Source organism: Lissotriton vulgaris, chromosome 5 (genome assembly GCF_964263255.1).
Source record: "Lissotriton vulgaris chromosome 5, aLisVul1.2, whole genome shotgun sequence".
Lineage (NCBI taxonomy): Eukaryota > Metazoa > Chordata > Amphibia > Caudata > Salamandridae > Lissotriton > Lissotriton vulgaris.
In genome coordinates this window covers 578468834-578492274 of record NC_141693.1, presented here as the reverse complement: position 1 = coordinate 578492274, position 23441 = coordinate 578468834, and the positions used below count along the sequence as shown (strand labels likewise).

At 42.0% G+C, this 23441-nt stretch overlaps 1 protein-coding gene across 1 annotated transcript; it reads right to left on the bottom strand.

Annotated features, from left to right (window-relative positions):
- Positions 1–332: 332 nt before the first annotated feature.
- LOC147711285 (uncharacterized) lies at positions 333–3366 on the bottom strand. The gene is made up of 3 exons (XM_086919443.1): positions 3337–3366; positions 1620–1683; positions 333–1252 (listed from the first exon to the last, which is right to left on the bottom strand). Exons 1-3 carry the CDS (start codon positions 3364–3366, stop codon positions 333–335), a joined length of 1014 nt encoding a protein of 337 aa, XP_086775569.1.
- Positions 3367–23441: the final 20075 nt, after the last annotated feature.

Sequence of the window (23441 nt, the reverse complement as noted above, 5' to 3'; positions counted from 1 at the left end):
GAAGAAGATGTCTTACCACCAAATGACAATCAGCCACCGCTATCCCTAGCCAGACAACATGGACCAGAAGCAGCAGAAGGAAGGAGAAGAAGAGCTGAGATTACACAGAATTATTTTTGAAAAAGGTACAAGTCTTTATTTGTGTTTTTGCCATAATAATGTAAATGTCTTTCAACAAACATAAGATGAAGTGCTTTCAAAGTAGCTTTTTCAGCAATTAACTAAATCAAATCATGACATGTTTGGAAGGAAGAAATTCTTGTAAATAAGAAACTTCTGGTAAATGCAACATTCTTCAAATAGTCATGCATGGGAAAAAATTTGGTATCATGTTACTTTTTACGCCCGCGCACACCTAAAGCCTTCCCAGCATTTTTATCTTTCTCCAAAACCATTAGGCACCCTTCTTTCAGATTTCTATTACTACGTCTTGTCCCAGCAATGGCACACTCAGGTGGTTCTCCACTTTGAAGACCCACAACACTGTTAACATTAGAAAAAGAAATCCCTGGTGGGTCACTACTATTTGAAGCATGTACTGAATCATTCCCTCTCACCATTCCCCTTGAAATTTCAACAAAAACATCATTTAATTTTTCATGCATGACAACATTTTGTTTGCAGATTTTTGCTGCACAATTAGAAATACATGACAACTGTTTATTCTGACCATGTAAGCTGGTCATTAGCCTCAGGTGCCTATTAAAACTTTCCTTATGTTGCATTTTCATTACAGTGCACATTGATTCTAAAGACTTAGCAATCCTGTCAAGTTTCTCAGCAGTTGCCTCATGGCCATTTTTCAATGCCTCAACCATCCTATTCATAGTGCTGTGAATGCCACCTAGTTGTTTAGACATATGTGCTATTTTGCCTTTAATAATTCTAACATCTTTGCCTTGCCGGCGCTGTATCTTCAATATTTTGTCCTCAACAACACTGCCAGTGCTGGATCCCTCTTCAAATGTGGCCAAGTTTGATGTTCTAGAACGCCGTCTATAAAATTGACTTTGCCTCCTTCGCCTGCTAGGCCTTGCATTGGTGACTGTTGGTGTTGGTTCAGGTCTTGTCACAGGATTATTTTGACTGTTACCCTCCTCTGAATTAGTTTGCAGTAGCTGGCGTACTCTTTGCCTTTCATTCACTGGCAGATTAGCAGTGGAAGTACTTGGATTATTACCCTCTTCATTGACATGGATTTCTAGGGTACTGAAATCCCGCAAATCTTGCTCTATTAATTCTTGAAGCAATTCTGTTTGAAAAAGGGCAAAGATATTTTTACTTTTGAAATTGCTTTGTAAATGTGAAAATAAAAACAAAGTTACATTATGACTACTTGTTTCCTTGACATGGTTTCATTTACATTTAAATTACTCTGTGTCTCACTTAGAGTTACAAATATGCCTTTCACCCTACTACATCATGATGAAAACTACATTTCCCCAAGATGCATTGCTTAAAGCATGAATAGAATTCTACTCTGGAGCAGGCAACTTCAGATAATGTTATGTAATGAGTAAATGGTGTTTTGAAATACAAGCTTTCCCTATTTTCACTTTGGCAAAGGCCACAATTGTTATAATAAATATACTTTTCTAACATCTTATAATAAGACTTACCTTCAGAAGGGGTAATGAGATCAGACGTGGCACTGGGCAAGACAGTGCGCCGTGAGGGGAACGGCTTGGAGCATTACAAGGGTCACCAGCAGCCAGGGGGCATTCCGGTCGGCACGGGAGCAGCGGGAACCACATCCCCCAGCTGCCCCGGCCGGCGCAGGACGTGTGACGCCACAACAGCGCCCGGAGGCGCTACAAACGCAGAGGGGAGCCTCCCGCCCGCGGGACGCGCGCGGGCGGAGCCCGGGCAGAGGGCGGGCCGTCTGTGGCCGTCCGGGGCCGAAGGAGGCCGGGCAGGGCCACGTCGCTAACATCCTCCAGCCAAGATGGGTAAGAGAAAGATACAGATGAATGCGGAGGAGGGGGGTAAAAATGCCAAAATTCCTAAGCACACCAACACCATTATGTCATACCTCTCCTCGGCTGTGGGGGTTCTAACAAAGGAGATAGCGGATGTGGAGCAAGAGCTGGCCACCGCATTAACTGCTCCGAACACTTCACCTACCTCGCTGGCAGAGGTTGTAACATCCCACTCTCCCGGCGCCCCTGCCAGCGTTCCACTAGAACCACAGGTGGTAATAGCTAACTGTCCCCCCAGTGTACAACCAGCCTTGGATTCTCAACCGGGTCCATCCGTCCCATCTTCCAGTGCTTTAAACCAGTTAGCCACCAGACCTAGCTCACGCAAAAGAGGGAAAAAAGTAAATAGTCTGCCCCCTCCTGAAGACAGATCAACTATGCTGGATGATAAACTAGAAGAATTATTTGTGGCGAGGATCGAACCCTTGCTGGTGGGGATTGCAAAGGACATTGTCGAAACCCTTAATACCTGTCTGGAAGGTCTCCTGAAGAAATGTTCACTTCTGGACAGAATTATGCAAGCACTTCCCACTAACCACATGAATCCCAATGAACGGGGGTAGTCCTGAACAGACGAGCACATCCAGGGTCACCCAGGGGCCAATAGCGCCGACGGACCATGCAGGCGGTAATTTAACCAACGACAACAGGTCATATGAACACAATATACCGCCCCAGACAGCACTGATGAGCAACCCAAGCGGGGCCTCAGCCACACTAGCCCCATCAGATAACAGCCAACCATGCAGAAAAAGGCAGTGCCAAGTACATATAAACTCCACCTCCCACCAGAAGCATCACCTTTGGTTGCAGTGTTTATCGGAGTAGACCCACTTGGAGAAGGGGATAGGGAATCTACAGAGGATCTGATCACCAAAGTTAAGAACTGGAGTGGTAACACATGCAGTGGTGAGAACATAGCGGAGTTGATCATCCACGCAAGAAGGGTGGGATGGATTGGGAAACAACCCAAATCAACGTATGGCGACTGTGTGGTCGTTAACTTCTGCAGGGCGGATGTGGCTGACAGACTCTTTTGGGACGGCTCAAAAATTTCTTGTAGGGATCGTCTAAGACCGGTCCCTTTGGGTTTTTTCTACCAACCCCCGTCTCTACATAAACTTAATATCAATTACCAGGCCAGATGGCAGGGTAAAAGGTTAGCAATGGCCCGCATAAACACACAAGCCCCTCTTTCAAGCCACTCAGCAGTGCCCTCTCCCATCCCTCCCACCTTGTCTCAACAAGCCACTCAGGCAGTATCTCTGGTCGAGGGGACAAGTATAAGCTTATCAAACCAGTTCTCTCCCCTGTCGGGCCTGGATGATATGGACTGACTATCATCAGAGGAAGCTACCACATCTAGTGAGGTCGCAAGGGCCGACATGGCAGTACCGAACGATGAAAATGGTTGCAAAATTATTAGCTGGAACATCGCCGGAATTAGCTCAAAAATGAGCGACATCGAATGGGTCACATTTGTAACAGAACACGACGTCATCGCTCTGCAAGAAACATGGGACTTGTCATCTAGTCTGTGGTTGGACGGTTTTGTAGGCTTCTCAGTCGCGGCCTGTCCCAGCACTGCAGGCAGAGCGAGGGGAGGCCTCTTGACCCTTTTTTCCCTTGACCTCACTGGTCCACTAAAACAAATTGACTATGACTCCCAAAACTGTTTAATTGTGGAAAGGCAAATCTGCTCATCTAAAAGTATTCTGTTTATCAACTTCTACAACTCTGTCAACAAGGAATTCGGGGGCAATAACATCACCCAACTGGACACATTTCTAAACATACTCACCCAAAATTCCCCTACTAGTTATGAAATAGTGTTAATGGGAGATTTTAACATTCACCCCTGTAACTTTGGTTGTCCCAGGCCGGGAGCTGTGGAGTCTTGGGACCAGGAGGGCCCACATTTCGAACACACCAGGTCTGGAGAGGAACTGGAGGACTTCCTGGCCACCTATAACCTCCTTGAATTTACAGCAGGAGAGGGGGTATCTAGAGCACCGACGTTCAAGGGCTCTCCCATGGGTTCTGTTATTGATTATATCTTTGTGACCCCTGCCATTCTTGATTCCATCATTTCCTATTGCACTGTGTTTTCCCCTTTTAGCGACCATAACCCTGTTTTTCTGTCGATCCGATGGGGGGGAGCTTTGGGACCCACGCCAGGGCAGTCTAAACAGGGATATATTCTCCACCCAACAGATCAAGGCAGGCGTTTGAAGTGGGGGAATGTGGTGGCAGACGATTTTTATCGAAACATCGGTCAAGAGATTGAAGAGCAGATTAAAATCTGCCAAGATCCGACCGTCCCAGGCAATGATACCATGGCCGCATTTCAATCAATATGCCACACCGTGGCTGAGAACCTTACGGCGCCAAGGGGTAGGGGAGAACCAAAGCCACACAAATGGTTTGACTCTGCATGCAGCAAGGCCCTTAGAGCGCTAAAAGCTGCCCTTAAAGCTCAACCTAGGGACAGGGCTCTGGTCTCAATGTCGAGAAAAGTGTACAGGATTGCCACTAAATCTAGAAGGGATAGCATCAAGCAGGAGGCTTGGGAACAATTAACCGACATTAACATCTTGCGGGACAGCAGGCAATTCTGGGCTGTAGTAAATCACCCTTATTTCTCAGACTCTCCCAATGCAGACACTGACTGCGTAATACCAGATGAGAAGTGGCTAGCCCATTTCAGTTCTGTTTATGGTGAGTCGGGGGACCGGCCGCATTCACAAAACTGTGCAAGTTTGGTGGCCACACCTCTACAGTTTAACAGCGGGGAAGTGGAAAAAGCAATCTGCGCCACAACTAGGAATAAAGCCCCTGGCCCAGACGGGGTGCCAGCTGACTTTTATTTACATTCCCCGAAACTCTGGGCTGGCATCCTGGCCAACGTGTTCACAGCCGCAAATACCTCGCCCCCCCCAAACACGTGGGCTACTTCCACCATAGTGCCTATATTTAAAAAGGGCCGAAGGGACGATCCAGGGTGCTACCGACCTATCTCCCTGCTGGACTCTGCTATCAAGATCCTGGGCAGAGTCCTTTTAGTCAGACTAAGAGATAGCCTGGAGGACTGTGGGGGCCTGGCTGATATACAGTATGGCTTCAGGGAAAAAAGGGGCACGATAGAACAGTGCTCAAATCTCCACCTCTTGATTGCCAAGTACACGGTGGCCAAGGAGGGGTCCTTGTATCTAGCATTTATGGAACTCTCCTCGGCCTTCGACTTGGTCAACAGGTCTAAGCTATGGGAAATTCTAATTAACATGGGAATTGATGCAGACCTGGTGGCGTTTATAGCATCTATGCATCAGGACTTATTTGCTGCTGTAAGAGTAACCAAGGAGGGAAGATGCACGTCACGTTTTAGATCTCTACGTGGCGTTAGGCAAGGATGCATACTGGCCCCCCTGTTGTTCCCCATCTATATAAATGACCTAGGCAAACACTTAATTGGGGCAGCAAGCGACGTTCCGCGTGTAGGAGAAGTTAAGATCCCTGCTCTCCTATACGCGGACGACGCTGTACTAATAGCACGCACAGGGGTATGCCTTCAAAAACTGCTAGATGCATTTGGGTCCTTTATGGACCGGTTGGACCTGAGGGTTAATGCCTCCAAATCGCACACTATGGTCGTAGGTAGACAATGGAAAAGGGCCAAGAGAGGAATAAAAACCTTTTTTTGTAAAGGGGAGATAGTCTCAGGAGTCCCCGTGTTTCCCTATCTGGGAGTCCTTTTTGACAGCAGGGGTACCTGGGGCCCACAGATACGGGCAAAAAGCCTAGCGGTCACTAGAACATCCATGGCCATCTTAAGCTTCGCTAAAAGGCTGGGCCATAGACCTATGAAGGCCATTATCCAGGTTTATAACAGCAAAACCCTTCCCGTGGCCTTGTATGGTGCCTCCTTATGGGGCTACTTACGCCTAGACAAAATCCAGGTAGCGGAGAATAGTTTTCTACGTTCAGTCCTGTCCCTCCCCCAATCCTCCCCGTTTTTTTCCATTCATTCAGAACTTGGTATGGATTATATCCAGGACAAACTGAGACTGGCTCCACTAACATACTGGCTTAAGACCTGGCTAAACCCTGAACTATCATTAAACCACATGATCATGAGGGATGTGATGAGTTTGGAATACAGCCACACGATTCCATGGCTGGCGTATTTGCACAAATGTTTTAATGAACTAGGACGCCCAGATTTATTCACCTCTCCCTCGTGTATCACAAAGCAGGATGTGTGTTTCATAAAAAAAACAGTTTATGTCTAGGGCATACATGTTGCGAGAAGAAGTCGAATTATCTAAACCCTCCGTCCGAACACACTACTTAACACTCCAGTCACTTGCAATTGAGCCTTATTTATGTTTTGTCACAAACCCCTTCCACAGATTTTTGTTAACAAGATTCAGATTCAACATCATTCATTTTTATTTGGGCAATTTTAACAAATGGACGAAACCTGAGTTAGCACCACCTTGCACCTGTGACAATTTTTCTGTTCAAGACAGTTTACATTTTGTTATGTTTTGTGACTTCTTCTCCTCCCAAAGAAAAAAATACCTGCTACCAGTCCTAAGAGAAGCTGGCTTCTCCCAGGTGAGACCAGCAATGCTATATTTACAATCATTGGGCAACATTTGTATTACCTTTGCCATGGCCAATTTCCTGGTGGCAGCAACCAGAGCTAGAAGGAGCATGTATTTGGAAAATTTATGTACATAACTGGTCTTTTAAATATTTTAAATGCATTTATTTAATCAAATTAACTTGCTGACAAATGAAATTGTTTAATTCTTTTTTAACTGTAAATAATACTGTTTTTATGTACTTTGTATGATTTTATCAAATCGAATAAAGTTAATTTAACTGACTGACTGACTGAGACGTGTCTATGTTCATGACACCCACAACTGCCTCAGTCAAAAGTGTCCCTTCCACAAGGTCTTCCAAAGGGGTTGTAGGTATGTCTTTGGGGGGACCACCTCCTGTTTTATTTGCTGATTTCACTCTGGACGCAATCTTCTCCTTTGCGCGACTTCGCAAGTCGTACCACCTTTTTTGTAAGTTGCTGATTTCACGGTGGGCAACACCAACAGCATTCACCTTGGTTTGTATGTTAAGCCAAATATTTCTTTTAACCACATCAGGCACCTTATGTGACAACTTGCCAAAAAGTTGATCATGCCTGCCAGTCACCTCTTCAATAAGGATTTCAAGTTCCTTCTCTGAAAACTTTATTTTCCTTTTTCTTGAGGGCCCCTCTTCTTCATGATTTTCCATCTCAATTTCACCTCAAAAGTGAAGCACACAGACTGCAGCAGCAACCTCTCAAAGCAGCCTCAAAGTCCAACTGCCAGAGCTACAGTCAAACCAGTTCCCAGGTGTCTGTGATTGCTTTACTGGCTTCCTGGCAATCAGATTAATGCAATTCATCATGTGGTGTTTTTCGCAATTTGCGAATTCGCAAAATGCAAATTCGCAATTAAGAATTCGCATTTTTGGTGCGATTCGCAGAAAAATGCGAATTTCTGCAAATCGCAAAAAAAATACGAAAACAATCATGAATAGCCAATTGCGATTCCTTATTTGCGATTCCTTAACAATCGCAAATAAGAAATTGCAATTTCTAACATTGATGCATGTGGGCCAGAGTGTTTTACTTAGCTTTGTGCTTTGCCTTCTGTGAACTATACCACAAAATGCCAAAGCATGGAAGAGAGGTTGTCTTAGCATCTGAACGACTACTGTAAAACAGTTTCCTCTAAATTTTCATGAGTTTAGTGCACCTGCACACAAGCTTCAAGGACAAAAGAATCAAATCCCAGTTTGAAGGTCAATGAATAAGGAGGGAAATATTCTCAAAAACAATTTGAGGTTTTCGTGAGCCTCAGGTAACAGGTACTAATTTATTCACCAACAACGCAGCAACTGTGAATAAATGTTTCCCATTGCTTCCAATCTTGTTTCAGTGGTAATCATATTGTGCTTGCATACCTCTTAAATGACAAGGCACAATTTCACGAATATGTTGTTTGCCTTCATGCAGCTAGACTATTCTATATGGAATTCAAGATCATGTATTTTCTTAAACAATGCATTGGTGATCGAAATACCTCCTTTCAAACCTATGGTGTAATTGTATTGGTTTTCTAGCTTGATGAAAAAGATTGTTTTTATGCATTTTGGAAAATTTGGGGTAAAAGATATACCTCACAGTCAAAAACCAGTAAAGTTTGTACATAGTTGAAAGAACTAAGGGGCATATGTACAAGGAAGTGGCGAAGTGAGGCCTTACTCATCATGGCTTAACGCCTCACTTCACCACTTCTAAAATGCAAGGCTGCACCATATTTACAAGGATATGGTGCAGCCTTGCATTTCCCCCTGCGCTGGAGCTACACTTAGCAGTGTCTTGCTAACACAGGAACAGGTGTCCCTTCCTGCACATAAACAATCCTGAAATGCCATTTTGCCACTTCTATGTGTGTTGCTTAATGCAGCACACATGGAAGTTACAAAATGTCATTTTTTTACTGATTGTTTATGTGCAGCAAGGGTCACCTTCCTACACAGAAACAATCCAAGGCGTTTAGGTTTTTCCATGTTTCTGCACAAGGCAGCACATATGGAAAAAGCAAAAACGAGGAGAAATAAATCATTTCTCCTCATTTTGCTTAAGATCAGATGGACTTTAATTTTGGCACTGCCTCCTATTTGTGCTTCCCTTGTAAATAGGGGGCAGTGTCAAAATCAATGGGTGTTGCGGTGGAATGCCCCCCGCACCACCCATTGCCAGCCCTTTCACTCTAAGTATAATGTGAATGAGGGGCTTATTTACAAGGCAGTATTAAATCATGTTAAGTGGCTTAACACTGTCTTGTAATTAAGGTGTGGCCCCTATTGGCACACAAGTCACTGAAAGTGAAGTTGTGATGGCAATAGGGGCTTGTACATATGCCTCAAACATTTTATGGCAATCTTTTAACCTGATTCAAGGTCTTGCATGTTTTCCGAAGGTTGCATTTCAATTTGAGACAACTTGACAAAAGACACATTAGGCATCCCCTCTTCTCCCAACAGAGGGGAGGTTACTTTCAACGAGTCTCTGTAGTTGTAGGATACGGCAATGAAGAGATTTTTCACAAAGTAATATAGTACTTAAAAGCTGGGCTGTTATAATAGGAAACAACAAGAGTAACTACTGCCTTAACCACTCCTTTTGGCTAAAAAGTATGCCGGGGCAGAAATTCAATTATGTCAGAGAAGTCAAAGTACTTTCGGTAAATCTGTGTTACTCTTTGATGCTGAATTCCCCATAATTACGCAATTTCTTCTCGCATAATTAAGAGTTATTTTATCACAAGAGCACATTTACCTAGTGCAAGCGGCCACTAAATGGCAGTAGTAAGATGGGGGAAAATCTTACTGCTCGTGCTCGCATTTCTTGTTCTATTGCATTTAGCACCATTTATATGAGAAAAAAGGCATAACATACTTAGAAATTCATCCATACAACCAAAAGGAGATATTTTGCTTAATAGCATATTATACTGAATGTGGACCTTCACACACAGAACCTACACTTACTTCATTATTCACCTCTGCAGATGTTTTGCTTCATCCTTTCAATTAAGTGTTTCATAAATATGATCATTATACCAAAATCCCTATTAGTACTTCTGCTGAGTCAAAAAGGGGTGGGTTGGGAAGAGGAAGTGGTGGATTTTTTTTAGAAGGAGGGGTGGGGAAGAGGAAGAGGTGGACTTTCATTTAGAAGGGGGTTTACGGAGAGGAAGAGGTAGACTTTTGCCTAGGAGTGGTGGGTTTGGAAGTGGAAAGGCTGAATTGACGCTTGGAAGAGGTGCATTGAGAAGTGGAAGGGGTGGATGGGCCTGTAATAGGGGTGTATTTGGATGTGGAAGGGGTGATATTGGGTGTGGGGAGGGTAGGATCATGTTTGGAGGGCTGCGGGCAAAGTAAAAGGTAGAATCTTCAGTAGGGAACTTGGTAGGCTGTTTGGGAAAGAGTGGGGTCTTGGAGGTAGCGTTGAGACTAAGGGCCATATGTAGGTAATCTACATTTACTGATTCTAAAATACCGAATTTTACCGATTCGGTATTTCAGAATCGGTAAATGGTATATAGGAAACAATTTGGTAAATATTACCAAATCGGTACTATTCGGTATTTAAGAATCAGTATTTACCGGTTTGGTAATTTTCATTCATTCCAATGGGCCTGGAGGCCCATAGGAATTTATGGGAAGCTATTCACTGATACCGATTCGGTAAATACCGAATCGGTAATAGGGGGCACATATTCAAGGGTGGCAGGGTGTCACATTGACACCCTGTTGCACCCCTGAATCGTGCATGTGTGCACATGTGGCACACATACATGTCCTAAGAGCATGTATGTCTGCCACATGGCACTTTTAAAAAAGCACAAAATTGCTTTTTTAAAGATTTTTGATATTTACCACCAACTTGTAGTTGGTGGTAAATAACGAATCCTATGCAATCCATAGCTTTTTGGATTTGGTAATTACCGATTCCTTAAAATAAGGAATCAGTATTTTACCGATTCCTTAAGGAATCGGTAATTACCGAATCCTTAAACCTGCCTCGTACATCTCAAACCCTAAATATCGGTCGGTAACGGCTGAAATTCTGCAATTTCGGCCGTTACCGACCGGTATTGGGCTACCTACATATTGCCCAAAGTGTGATGTGCCTGTGTCTGTTGAGAGTGCAGTTCAAATCAAAGGGCATTTATAAAGAGCACAGCTACATCCAACGAGGTGTCCCAGCGCTCATAATGCAGACTAGAGAGATTGAAGGCTCATGCAGTTATTTCCCTTGCTTGAAGAGCCAGGTTTTTAACACCTGTCTGAACTCAGGAATTGAATTCAGCATGTATAGGTGATAAGGTAGGGCATTCCAAAGTTTGGCAGCCCTAACAGTGAAGGACCTCCCCTCCTGCCTCACTTTAGCAATGCTAGGGACATTAAGGAGATGCTGATGGCTAGATCTTAAAGTCCGCTCCTGACGGTACAGGCTAAGCCTCAACCTGAGGTAGCCAGGGCCCTTGCCCTGGATGGCATGAAAGGCGAGGGTAAGGGCCTTGAATTTTATCCTCCTGGCTAGTGGGAGCCAGTGGAGTTGTTTAAGGTGGGGGGAGATATGCTGGTGCATAAGGACCTTGCAGATGAGCCTTACAACCGTATTCTTCACTGCTGAAGCCTGCGTTATATAGAAGCCTTGCTGTCCCAGGTAGAGACAGTTGGCATAGTCAAGTTGGGAGGTAACTAAAGCATGAACCGTGATCCTGTGGCACACTTCAGGTGAGAAGCCTATACATTGCCTGATGGTTCGCATCTTTCTGAAGCAAGTCCCAGAAATTTGTAAAGCTTGTGCAGTGAGGGCAAGGTCCTTCTCACATCTGACTCCAAGATTTTTTACCGGGTCCTTAGGGGAGGGTAGGGAACCCAGCTCCCCAGTCCACAAAAGGCATAGCAGGGGAGGAGATGTTTGATTAAAAAATAAGACCTCTGTATTATCAGCATTAGGTTTCAAGCAATTTGCATTCATCAAGCCCTCAAAGTCCACCAGGCAGTCCTTAAAAAAGTCAAAGTTTGCTTTAGAAAGTTCTTTGAAGAAGAACACCAGCTGGGTGTTGTCTGCATTAGAGACTACCTTGAAGGGAATTCTGGGAGAAGGTACTAGCGACTGTTGAGAGCGTCATAGATAGGAAAATTGAGCACACATCGCGCTGCTGTGTACTTTACTGGTTCCCACTCATGGCCAAGGCAAAGACTACTGGGAGATTCCAAGACTTAGCATTGCACTTGCAAAAAGGGAAATCACAAAGAATTGAAAGTCTGCAAGAGGGTGCTGGAGAAGGGAAATGGAGAAAGGGGCAGCTGCAGAACATAGAGTCTTACTGCGTGCAGCAAACAGAGGCATAGGAAACCTAGAAACAGCAAGGGCCTGGGGGAACCTAGTGAATGACCCACAAACAACAGACCTAGATGATATAGTGATGACCAGCCGGATTCACCACCATGGAACAGGGACAATAAAATAGTGACGATGGATATACAAGTAAAGTAAAGGCCCTACACCGTGGCGAGGGATGCAACTTCCCCCGATGTCCCTCACCCCACCCACCTACCAAGCATCGTCCACAGTAAGAACAGCACAGATAGATGAAAGAGTAGTACACACTGCTGACACATAAAACTGACACTAAGCAACTCGTTTAGGGGAGGGGGGAAAGGTGTTGAAAGTTATAACTCGTTGTACCTGTTCACAAATAATCTGAACAGATATTGATATGGAAGAATGAGAGAATAATGTAATGTATACTATGGAACAAATGTTTGATACTTGAGATGTAGAAAGCTTCCATGAGTTTTATGTGCACTAAATGCCAATAAAATCTGTTTAAAAAAAACATAAGAGGCTATCTTGACCCCCTCCTGGTAAGGAGGGCTGGAAGCAGGGCCAGGTAGATGTTGAAGACTAACAGGCTTAAGGCAGAGCCTTGGGGTTGGGCACTCCACATTTAAGTTGCTTAACTGATGAGGAGAAAGGGCGGAGAAAAGCTTGTTGTCCACAGTCTTTAAGATAAGAATAAATCCACTCAAGTTCCACCCTTGCACTCCTATGTGTTTTAGTCTTTCCAGCAGGATTAAATGCTGCACTGTGTCAAATGCTGCTGAAGGATCTAATAGCACTAGCATGACTGAGGAGCCGCCATCCACTGACATTCTTACTGAGTTGGCTACTTCTACCAATGCAGTCTCAGTGCTGTAGCCTGACAGAAAGCCTCATTGAGAGTCATATAAAAGATCATTGGCTTCCACGTATTTGGCTAATTGTTGATGAGCCAGTTTCTCTAGCACTAGGGAGATTGGTCTAATGTTGCTGAGCACTTCCGGGTCAGCAATGTATTTCTTCAATAATGTTTACAAATAGCCTTGTTGCCAAGTGGCTGGGAAGATTCCAGTCCTGAGAGAAGCATTCTAAATTTTGGTTATGGGCGGGATTAAGCCAACAATCTGAACCACCACGCCAGGGTGGGCTCTTGTGGAGACACTGATTTATATTTCCTCAGTTCAGCCAAAGTCACCTATGCAGAAATTGGGAGTAATTCTGAGAATAAATGTGGATTGTTCAGGAGGACACTGGAGTCCTTGTTTTCTTTGTACTCTGTCACTGGAGTTAATGAGGAGTACAGCTGCATAATCTTATCTTCAATGAAATCTGAAAGGCTTACGCATAGGTCATGGGAGCGGTGGAAATCAAATTCTAGTGCTGTGGTTTTAGTAAAGGATTTAATGATCCTAAAAACTTCATTCATGGAGTTTTCTGAGCTAGTGATATGGTCAGCCAGATATTCCCTCCTCTTGCATCTTAGCCATTCATGGTATTTCATCAGAGAATCTTTTTAAGAATTTCCTTTATGTGGGGCTGGTGAAATTTTCTCCACTTGTGTTCCAGCTTTTTGTAGCTGCTTTCTTCCAGTCTGACCTCCTTCCGAGAACCAAGGATCTAATGGAGAAAATCTGGCTGAGGTAACAGATCTCCACAGGGCAATCTTGTCAAGTGCAGACATTGGCCACACATTAAAGCAGGTTGCGTGTCCGTCGAGGTTATCAGATAGTTGTGGCCTTGATCCATTATGAACTGGCCCCGGGTCTCAGTTTTGACTGTGCTCCAGTTCCTCTTGACTTCATTTGATTTTATATTAGCCGCCTATTTGGTCCTAAAACTAAACCGGAATGGGACCATAAAATGATCCATCCAGGCCATGTGCAGCGGCTTATTGACCCTCAGCTCCTGCATATTTGAGCAGATGAGGTCTAATAGAAGGCCAGCTTTTTGGGTGAGGGATGTAACCAACTGGACTAAATTACAACCAGTAAGTGCTGCTATAAAGACAGCTCTATTGAGGCAGTTAGGGTCGACGTGGAGAATAAATTTCCCTAACACAGTGAAAATGCCATAGCGTGCAGATATCTGGGCTGTGTAGTCTGCCAGTTTCGATGTGTGACTCTGTAGACAATCTGGTGGCTTTTAGAGCAGCATTCTAGCAAAGGAGAAAGTGGGGGATATTTTAATACAAAATATTAGGCCTTCGATGTGGCCTATCTGCGCCAGGTTGGAGGTGGCAATCTACCAAAGGTCCTCAAAAACAATGGCCACCCCACCCCCATAACTATCTCCCCCCTATTGGCACACGCCATACGATAGCCTGAAGGAATCACCAGGGCCACGTCAGGGTTAGTTTCATCCCTTAACCTAGTCTCAGTGAGATTCATAATATCCCAATCATTATCCTCAAGGGCTTGACAGACATTGCTTGCACGCTTAGGTAGGGACCTGCAGTTGATTAGGCAGGCTTTAATCTTGGTAGGTGGAGGTCTGGAGAGTGCTGTGTGCTGCTTCTATTTCTTTTTGCTTGGGCCTAGTGTTGAACGTAAAGTCACAGGCCCAGCATCAAAACTTCAACAACCCTGCCCCACAGTCAGCAAGAGGCATACCTGCAATGTCTCCCCTTTTAGAGCCATCATCTCATCGCATGTACGGTTGCGGAAAGTCTCAGATGGGCTTGTCTTTGGTGTTCCAGCGGGTCGCCCTCTGAGCATGTCCGCTGGGAATCCGTATTGCTGTAGTCAACATATCCCAGCAAGGAGGCCGACTGGACTGCCAACCCCTCCCAAAATGACATTGGTATATGTCCCAGTTGAGCAAAGGAAAAATGGTGGCCCAAATGGACATCTCCATGCAAGAGGAGCACCCCCATCAGGTCTACCTCGAAAGGAAAGTGAAGTTTAATATGTGCAATGTGCAAATATGCAAAATGTACTAAAAGTGCAGTTTCAAAACAACCAAAATAGGAACACTTACTTAAAACATTTAAAAATAAGGCCATCGCACACCCCTTACTGTGCACTCTGCTACACGCAGAAGTGCACACAGCAAGATTAGCCTTGTAAATACACACATTAGCACCAAAAAAGTGGGTAGTAGCTCAGGCTTGCTTACTCTTCAAGTCGGCTGTGTGTCTGCATCACCGTGGTCAAGATATAGCAGCCAGGAGGTGGACCGTAAAGGAAGTAGCCTGATTACGGTCAATCGGGTCACTCACCACCACCTCTCAACCTTCCATACAAATGAAGAGTCAGTCAGAAAGTACAGAATACCTACCAATAACAGTTTATTCAAACCCAGAGTGGACCCTGTCTGCCCAGTCACTAGGAGTGCTGCAGAGGGACTGACATCAGTAAGCATAACAATACATTATATACACTTCAAAACCAATGAAAACACGCCCACCATGACATTTTCCAAGGAGATGTAGTTGGACAGTAAATTACAAAGGAGTATGTTTTATTCTGAGGCCGGGCACACATTATTTACTATCCATGGTCTCTCTCCCTCTACCCACCACTAGACAAGTGGGAGAAGGCTTACATCTAAGCGAAAGGTATGCACTAATAAGAACAGTGCATTCATTAGTGTAACAGAACTCAGCTCCAAAGAAACATAACCTAGAGAAGGCTGTTTCTCGGAAAATGAAAAGGATTAGTTTTGATTATGACACAAAATGGCGGCCTTACACAAAATGGCGCAGTGAATGCTGACTTACATAAAACAATGCTGAAGCATATTTTTTCTATCCTAAAAACTGGACTGCAAACCCCTCCCAAAATGGCATCAAATAAGTCCCAGTGGAGCGAAGGAAAAATGGTGCTCCAAACGGACGTCTCCACGCCAGAGGAGCACCCATGTCAGGTCTACCTCGGCAGATAAGTGACGTTTAAAATGTGCAATGAGCAAATATGTAAAATGTACTAAAAGTGCGGTTTCAAAAATACCACAATAATAACACTCAAACATTTAAAAATAGGGTATACCCACACCCCTTACTGTGCACCCTGCAACATGTAGTAGTGCACACAGCAAAAATAACCTTGTAAATACACACACTAGCACCAAAAAAGCAGGTAGCAGAACAGACTTGCTTACTATTTAATCCACAGATGCTTGTGGCTTTGGTGTATTTTCTGCAAGCGCAAGCATGAGTGCACCTTGTGTCTCGGTATCTCTTGGATGCGTGATTCTGAAAGTCTCTTTTTCTTGGGTGTGTACTGTGGGATTGGTGTGTTTGTGGAAGGTGTTGCTGTGGATGTGAAGGGTGTGGGTGTTGTGCATGTTGATATGTTAGGAACTGTAGGTATGCTTGTATGTGCAGTGTGTGGGAATGTGATGGGGTTAGAAGGATGCATTTAGGTGTGGTGGTGTGTGTGATGGGTATGGATGTGATGGTGGGGTGTGTTGTGTTCATGTGGATATAGTCTCATGTGTGCTGTGTGTGAATGTAATGGGGTGGGGTGTGTGCATGAGTGTTCAGTTATCTGTGCTGTGTGTGGATGATATGGTGTATGTAGGTGTGGTGCTATCTGTGTAGATGTGGATATGATGTGAGTGAGGGAGGCTGTGGGTGTGGTGGTGTGTATTTTGTCTGTCTGCATCTGCATACATGTTTCTTGTGTGGTTTGTGTTTATGTGAAGATGTGCTGCTTGGGTCTGTATGAGTGGGTGTGTGCACATGTGTGCTTGTTGTTGGGACAAGTTTGGGAGTAGGACATGGAGATGGGGAAGGGGTGGGGGAGGGCAACAAGGTTGGGGGAGATGGGAGGCTGCAGTAAGGAAGGAGGCCGGAGCCAGTAAACGTCTCTGTAAAAGTAAACAACAATAAAAATGTATCAATTAAAGAATAAATAATAATGAGCAAATAGTTATTAATTAATAAAACATAAAATATTTTCCACCCTCTATCCCAATAAAACACCACAACACGCACATAAGTCATTACACAATTTCCATAGCTATATTTTTTAATTACCAACGTATTAATAGTTTGAAAATAATGTAATTCACACCCTTTACCACTATAAGCCCCACAACTCACAACTCAAATTAACTACACAATTGCCATAATTATGTTTTTAATGAATTAATTACCATTAATTATCAATTAATTATACATTAATTTTAAATAACTACTTCACATCCTAGTCCCCTATAAACTCCACCACCCAGTCCTAAAAATGACACTATTAACATAATGAATTACAAAATATTTAATTAATGAATTGTAATTAACAAACAATTGATACATAATTATTAATAAATTAATTACAACGATTAACACTATCAATAAATGAATATTAATATAGTAAAATAACACAATTAGTTATTAATAGTTAACATCCAATTAATAATTAATTAAGAATTATTTAATTTCCACAAATAATACTATAAAATCTAAATTATATAAATACTAACAAATAAAAAATGTTAATTACTTTATTATAATGCAATTACTTTCCCACCCTGTTCCACCATACACCCACAACCCGCTACAGAACTAAAGAATGCAAAATTTAATTAACATAAAATGAATCACTATTAAAAATGTAACACATATATTAAAAAACAAAATCAATATTTATACACAAAAATTACATCACATACTTTTAAAATACATACCTAAATACCTAACACTAATATAAAAATGTATATTGTTAACAACAATATTTTAACAAACGATATTACTAACTTCGATATTTTCTAAAACAATATTTCTTACCTTAATGTTGATAGTCTGGACCATGATATTCTTGCTCGCGATATTCCTGTTTGATGATATTTCTAACTCAATATTTTTGTATATCGATATTTGAAACTCGATATTCTGTCTGTGCACCCACTGGGGCATGACTATGATGATGATGTTGAGCCTTTGTCCTCCTTGACACTCCCCTCACCCTCTGGGCCACTGGTTCCCTCACAGTCTATTGACTCAGAACCGGCACCACTGTGGCCCGCTGCTTCCCCGCCAAAGTTGGCCCTTTCTCCTTCGCTTGCATGTGATGATGCCAAAATGACATATACAATAGGTTTAGCGAATCTGCGTAAGTACACCTTTTCATGACCTTTGAACACAAACCATTTCCGGAATGTACCTGCTTCAAGGCGATTGCAATTGGCTTCACCAATAAGATATTCACATGCATGCACACTCTCTTTAACCCAGATATCAGGAATTAACTTGTCCCCACTTCATCCTTATATATCCACTAGGAGAGTTTATCACCTTGCATACTTTGGCCCTTGCAGTGTAGCATAGTGAACAGATGTCACCAAATAGGATGTCTAGAAAAAAAACATTTGCACAGGGTCGACACAAAGCCCTGAAATCAGCAATGTGTAATTTCTCTAAAATTACAGCATGATAGAAAGAGAGTCAGTTAATACTGCACTGTTGCTCAAATATTTCTACAGACAAAAAGCAGGTCACCTGCAAATTTTCATTTCACAGTGATGACACTTTTTAGTTAATACCTCCTCATATGTTCACTGTCAAAATAGTCCAATGAAAGCTTTACTGAAGTAGCTTTGCTATGTTTCATATGAAGCTTAGATAACTCCCTCTACACATTGAGGGACAAAGCAGTGAAAGCCCATTGAAGGTTGTTGGGTCTCAGTGAGTATCTATGACAAAAAGAGGTGTTTCACTTTTCTCCTCATGGAATGGCACATCACACTGACATTTTTACTCTAACACCAATTGTCAATAACTGTAACATCATGGAATTCAGAAACAATTGTGAGTCAAATCCTAAACGCCAAAGATCAATTTGAATCATGGGGCATATCAATAATAAAACCAATCCTGCAGAGTTACCCAGCACCATTGGCACATTGGAAAAACAAGAATAGGACCCACATTCCAGTATATTTGATTTTGCAGAACGCCCAAGGACCAACGGGTACAGATATAACAACACCCACAGAAAGAAGATATCACCATAGGTTCTGCTCACTGCTAACAAAAAAACTGTAAACATGCAATGGCCAATCTTTGAACCAGCATGTGCCTTGCAAACTGCCAAATTGAACATATACTCTTGGAATATTGCTGGTGCAAAAGCTAAGCTTGCAGATAGGACTCTAACAGAAACTTGAGTTCCATATGACCAAAAGGGGGATTATTGGTCTATATATCAAATAACCTCAAAGTTGAATCAGAACAGATGATGACCACATCTACAAGTATCCAAATAATTAGACTCAACTTTGGCAGAGATCATTGGATACCTTAGCTAATCCTTTTCAGTGTTTATGCTCATCCAAATGCCCAGGAAAAAACAATACCTTTCAAAAAGCTACTACATAAGATATCTGAACTAAGATATAATACCCCAAATTGGGAAATAGTGATTACAGGTTCCCTCAATACCCATCTCAATCACACGCCGGAGGATGATGACCAGCTAGCAGTAGAAAATGAAACTTGGTCAGTAAACCATCAAACAGCCTATCCTTGGAGGAAACCCACCAAAGTAGGCAAGGACTCGGTCACATCTCTAGAACATTTTGGTTTGAGAGTACTTAATGGGATGATAATCCTCCAAATTTTACTTATTATGGACCAATGACTGAGTCCGTAATTGACTATACCATTCCTTCCTTGCTATTAATACAGCAACTGAGTATGTTTAGAATTAAGTGCACAACGGATAGTGATCACTCAATTCAACATATAGCCATAAATATTCATCCAGACAGATATCAGTCTGCTCCAACAATCAACAAGGGAAGTGCACTAACTACCTATAAGCAATTAAATTGGTCAACTCATCGACTTCCAGAACTCGCTGGCAACGCTAAAACAGTCATGGAGAGTAGTATAATGCCATCCATTACAGTATTAAATGCCTGGATCAAATTTGTGACTGGAATGACAAACCATAAGCCAAATCTAAAATCAGTAAGGACCAAAAGTTACATACATAAATCTCTACAGAGAATAAAAGAGTTGAAAAAAGAACTGAGAAGAGAAATAAGGAAGGTAAACAAGAGAGGTTACCAAGCAGTCGTATGGGATATGTTAAAACAATTGAAGAAGGAATTTAAGAAACATGTCTGGCAGGAAAAAAGAAAAATGACAGAGGAGTTCTGGGCAAATCTGCAAACTAACAAAGTTACTGAGACTAAGCCAATAATCAAGACCAAAACAATGCTGCAAATTGAGCCTGCACCTGCTTTAGAGATGACATTGGGCATGCTCACAAGAGTTGTAAATGTGATCAAATCAGGAAGAAATGATAGCGCCCCCAGGTCCAAATGGAATCCCACAGGCAATATTTAAACTGGACCCAAAATACTATGCCAATCGGATAACGGTCTTGTTCAAAGAGGTGGAAAATACCGGGATGACTCCAGAAAGCTGGAGGGGATCAATAATAAACCCTATTTCTAAGGGAGGAGACTAAACAAACCCATCAAACTACAGATTAATGGCTCTTATTGACTTGGAAGCAAAATATTATGCATCATTAATATTGGAAGATCTAATAGAGTGGTCTAATTCCAAGAACTTGATCCCACCTCAACAAACTGGATTTCGGGAAGGGTATGGTACGCTAATTAATATGACAACAGTAGCATCAATTGCAGAAAAGAGCAAACGCCAAAAGAAGAAACTGCAACTCTGCTTTATAGATCTGAAAGAAGCTTTTGACCTGGTTGATCATCCACTTCTATGGATTAAATTAAGACAGTGGGGTGTTCAACAAACAATGTCAAGAGAAATTGAATCACTATACACAGAATCATGGATTCAGATTAAGGTAGGGGATGGGACAAAAATATCAAGGAAAATACCTACCGCAAGGGGTCTTAAGCAAGGGTGTGTGTGAGCACCACACCTGTTTAACCTCTTCACGGCAGATTAATCCACCCACCAGGATCAAGTCAATTTGCATGCTCCAAGGTTAGGTTCACTAACGATATCCTATCTCTTATATACTGATGACATTGTGCTTCTGAGTCACAAAGAAATTAGACTTCAAAGACTGATAAAAGAAATGTCTGCATTTGCAAAACTCAATAAATTGGAAAGTAACAGCACCAAGAAAAAAAACATGTGTATTGGGAATAATCCCCATGCCACACAAAGGATCAGGCTGGATAATGTAACCATAGAAGAAGTTAGTGTTTATAAATATTTAAGTTTTAATGTTGATAAAATGTTAACTTCCGTGCACACCAACAGTATTTGGTTGGGAAAATAATGCTCTAATACAGTCATTCCGTTTACTTGCTAAAAAAATAGATGGCCCGTCTTAACAACCATTGCTTTCTTTAATCAAAGCTAAACTGGTTCCATCTCTTACTTACGCAAGTACGGTGATGCATGGAAAGGAATCCAAAATGTTGGATAGATTACAAGTCAAAACATACAGACAGGTCTTTTGTCTGCCCTGTAATACCTCTCCTGCTCAAATTAGTTCGGAATTCGGATTGATACAGCAAAACATAGCAAGAATATCACTTCATCAAATCCATGCATAAATTAGGAAACAATCAGTCTAGCCCTCTAATCAGTGCTTTATGGGAATCGGTGAATAATGATGTGAATTCAAGTTACAACAAATACTTGTCATTATCTTTACAACTAACCAATGTGGATGACTTACGGGACTTTAATTTTTTACATACTTCTTTCTGCCAAGCCATGAACAAAACTGCAAAACACATTTGCTAGTTGAGGACAAAAGCATATTTTCACAGCGATCCCATGCCTGGATAACATTTCAGACCTACGTCACATTGAAACCAGCAACTAAACTACACCTAACATATCCGGTGTACTTTAAGAAAAAGCTATTAGTCTTACGCTTATGTGAACTGCTGTCTCTGTCAGACAAACCAGCATGGCAGTTTGCATTGATTGCACAGTGGGGACAAGCATTCGGCACTGTGCAATCAGTGTAAACAGCATCTTGCGCACTGCGCTGCGCAGTTCACATAGCTACGCGTGGCTTGCGTAGTGCAAAGTGCACTTCGCGTAGCTACACGTAGCGCTACTACACCAACTACGCCCAGGGTTACTACAGATCCTCAGCTAAACTGCAAACTTCAGAAATATTTACAACTTCACGATAAAGCAGTGAAGCAGAATTGTAAGCTGCATACTACAGTATGAGGAATGTGCCTAGTAGAATGAGTACATTACATTTATATGCCGTTAAAACAGTAATAAGATGTTAACATTTAGAGTTTTGGAATTTTATATTGAGGTATATATCACTTTATAGCAACGGTAAAGAGTATCCACATTAATAACTGAATACATTTTACAATGATAACATTTCAAATGAGACAACAAGATTTTCCTGAGTTGTAGCAATATTAATTCACGTTTCTATTGTTAGTGATTATTTTAAAAAGGATTGGCTTTTATATGTACATTGTGACAGGTTTTATTAGCTAATAACAATAAACTCTTATTTGATTTGATTTGTATGTCCATCACAGTTATTTGTGAGAAAACAAACTAGCCTACAAACAAATATTTTTGTACAGGTCAGTCATCAACCTATAAAGACACTTCAATCAGACATGAACAGTTTTTGCAGAAGACACAACAGTGACATTTATACATACCAACATGTAGGCACTACTAATGATGGCACCAGTATGCACACTCAAGTTTATGTAGAATCCTAACTTACCAATGGGAAATTTTGTCTAGTCACTGCATCAAAAGTGCAATGTATGCTATATCAAATGTGCCAGTGCATTAGAAACAGTAGTGAAGGAGCATCAGACCTGACACAATGAAGAGTAGTATCCTCTTTTGTTCAAATGTCGCTCATAACATCAGACTACATGAGGTGATTTAGGACTTTTAGTCAGTCATATGTTTCCTCAATTTAATACATTGTTTAACGAAATGACAATGTCTCAACTGGTAATCATTAAATTAGGCAAGTACATAGGAGGAACAATTCAATGTAAAATGAAGCGAAATATGGGAGACCACAATAATTATCATAAGAATGGGTATGTTTTTAGTGGAAGTAGATATATCAGCACTACATTACATTATATGCAGGTGTAGCCCAAACAATTATACTCATATGATTACCCCGCAACCTCCACAACATTCATCATATCACAGTAACCTGGTAAGGGTTGATGACCTGATATTGAAAAGGTTAAAATACTGTCGACCTTTCAGCACATCTGTGGCGTTACTGTGGTTTCTTTAAACAGCTGAATATTTTATGAATTTTCTGTTGACTGTTTTCTTAACCATCAACTAAATTGTTTCCTGCACCATTTTTGCTGTTATTACCTCACCGTTGTCACTTGTCATCTGCGCTGTTCACTTTCTTCACGAGCCATATGTGCACACAATTGTTTGGGTTACACCTGCATATAAAGTAATGTAGTGTTATATAACTATTTCCACTAAAAACATACCCATTTTCTCGTTAATTATTGAGGTCTCCCTTATTTCTCCTTGTCTTACATTGAAGTGTTTCTCTTACGTACTTGCTTAATTTAATGATTAC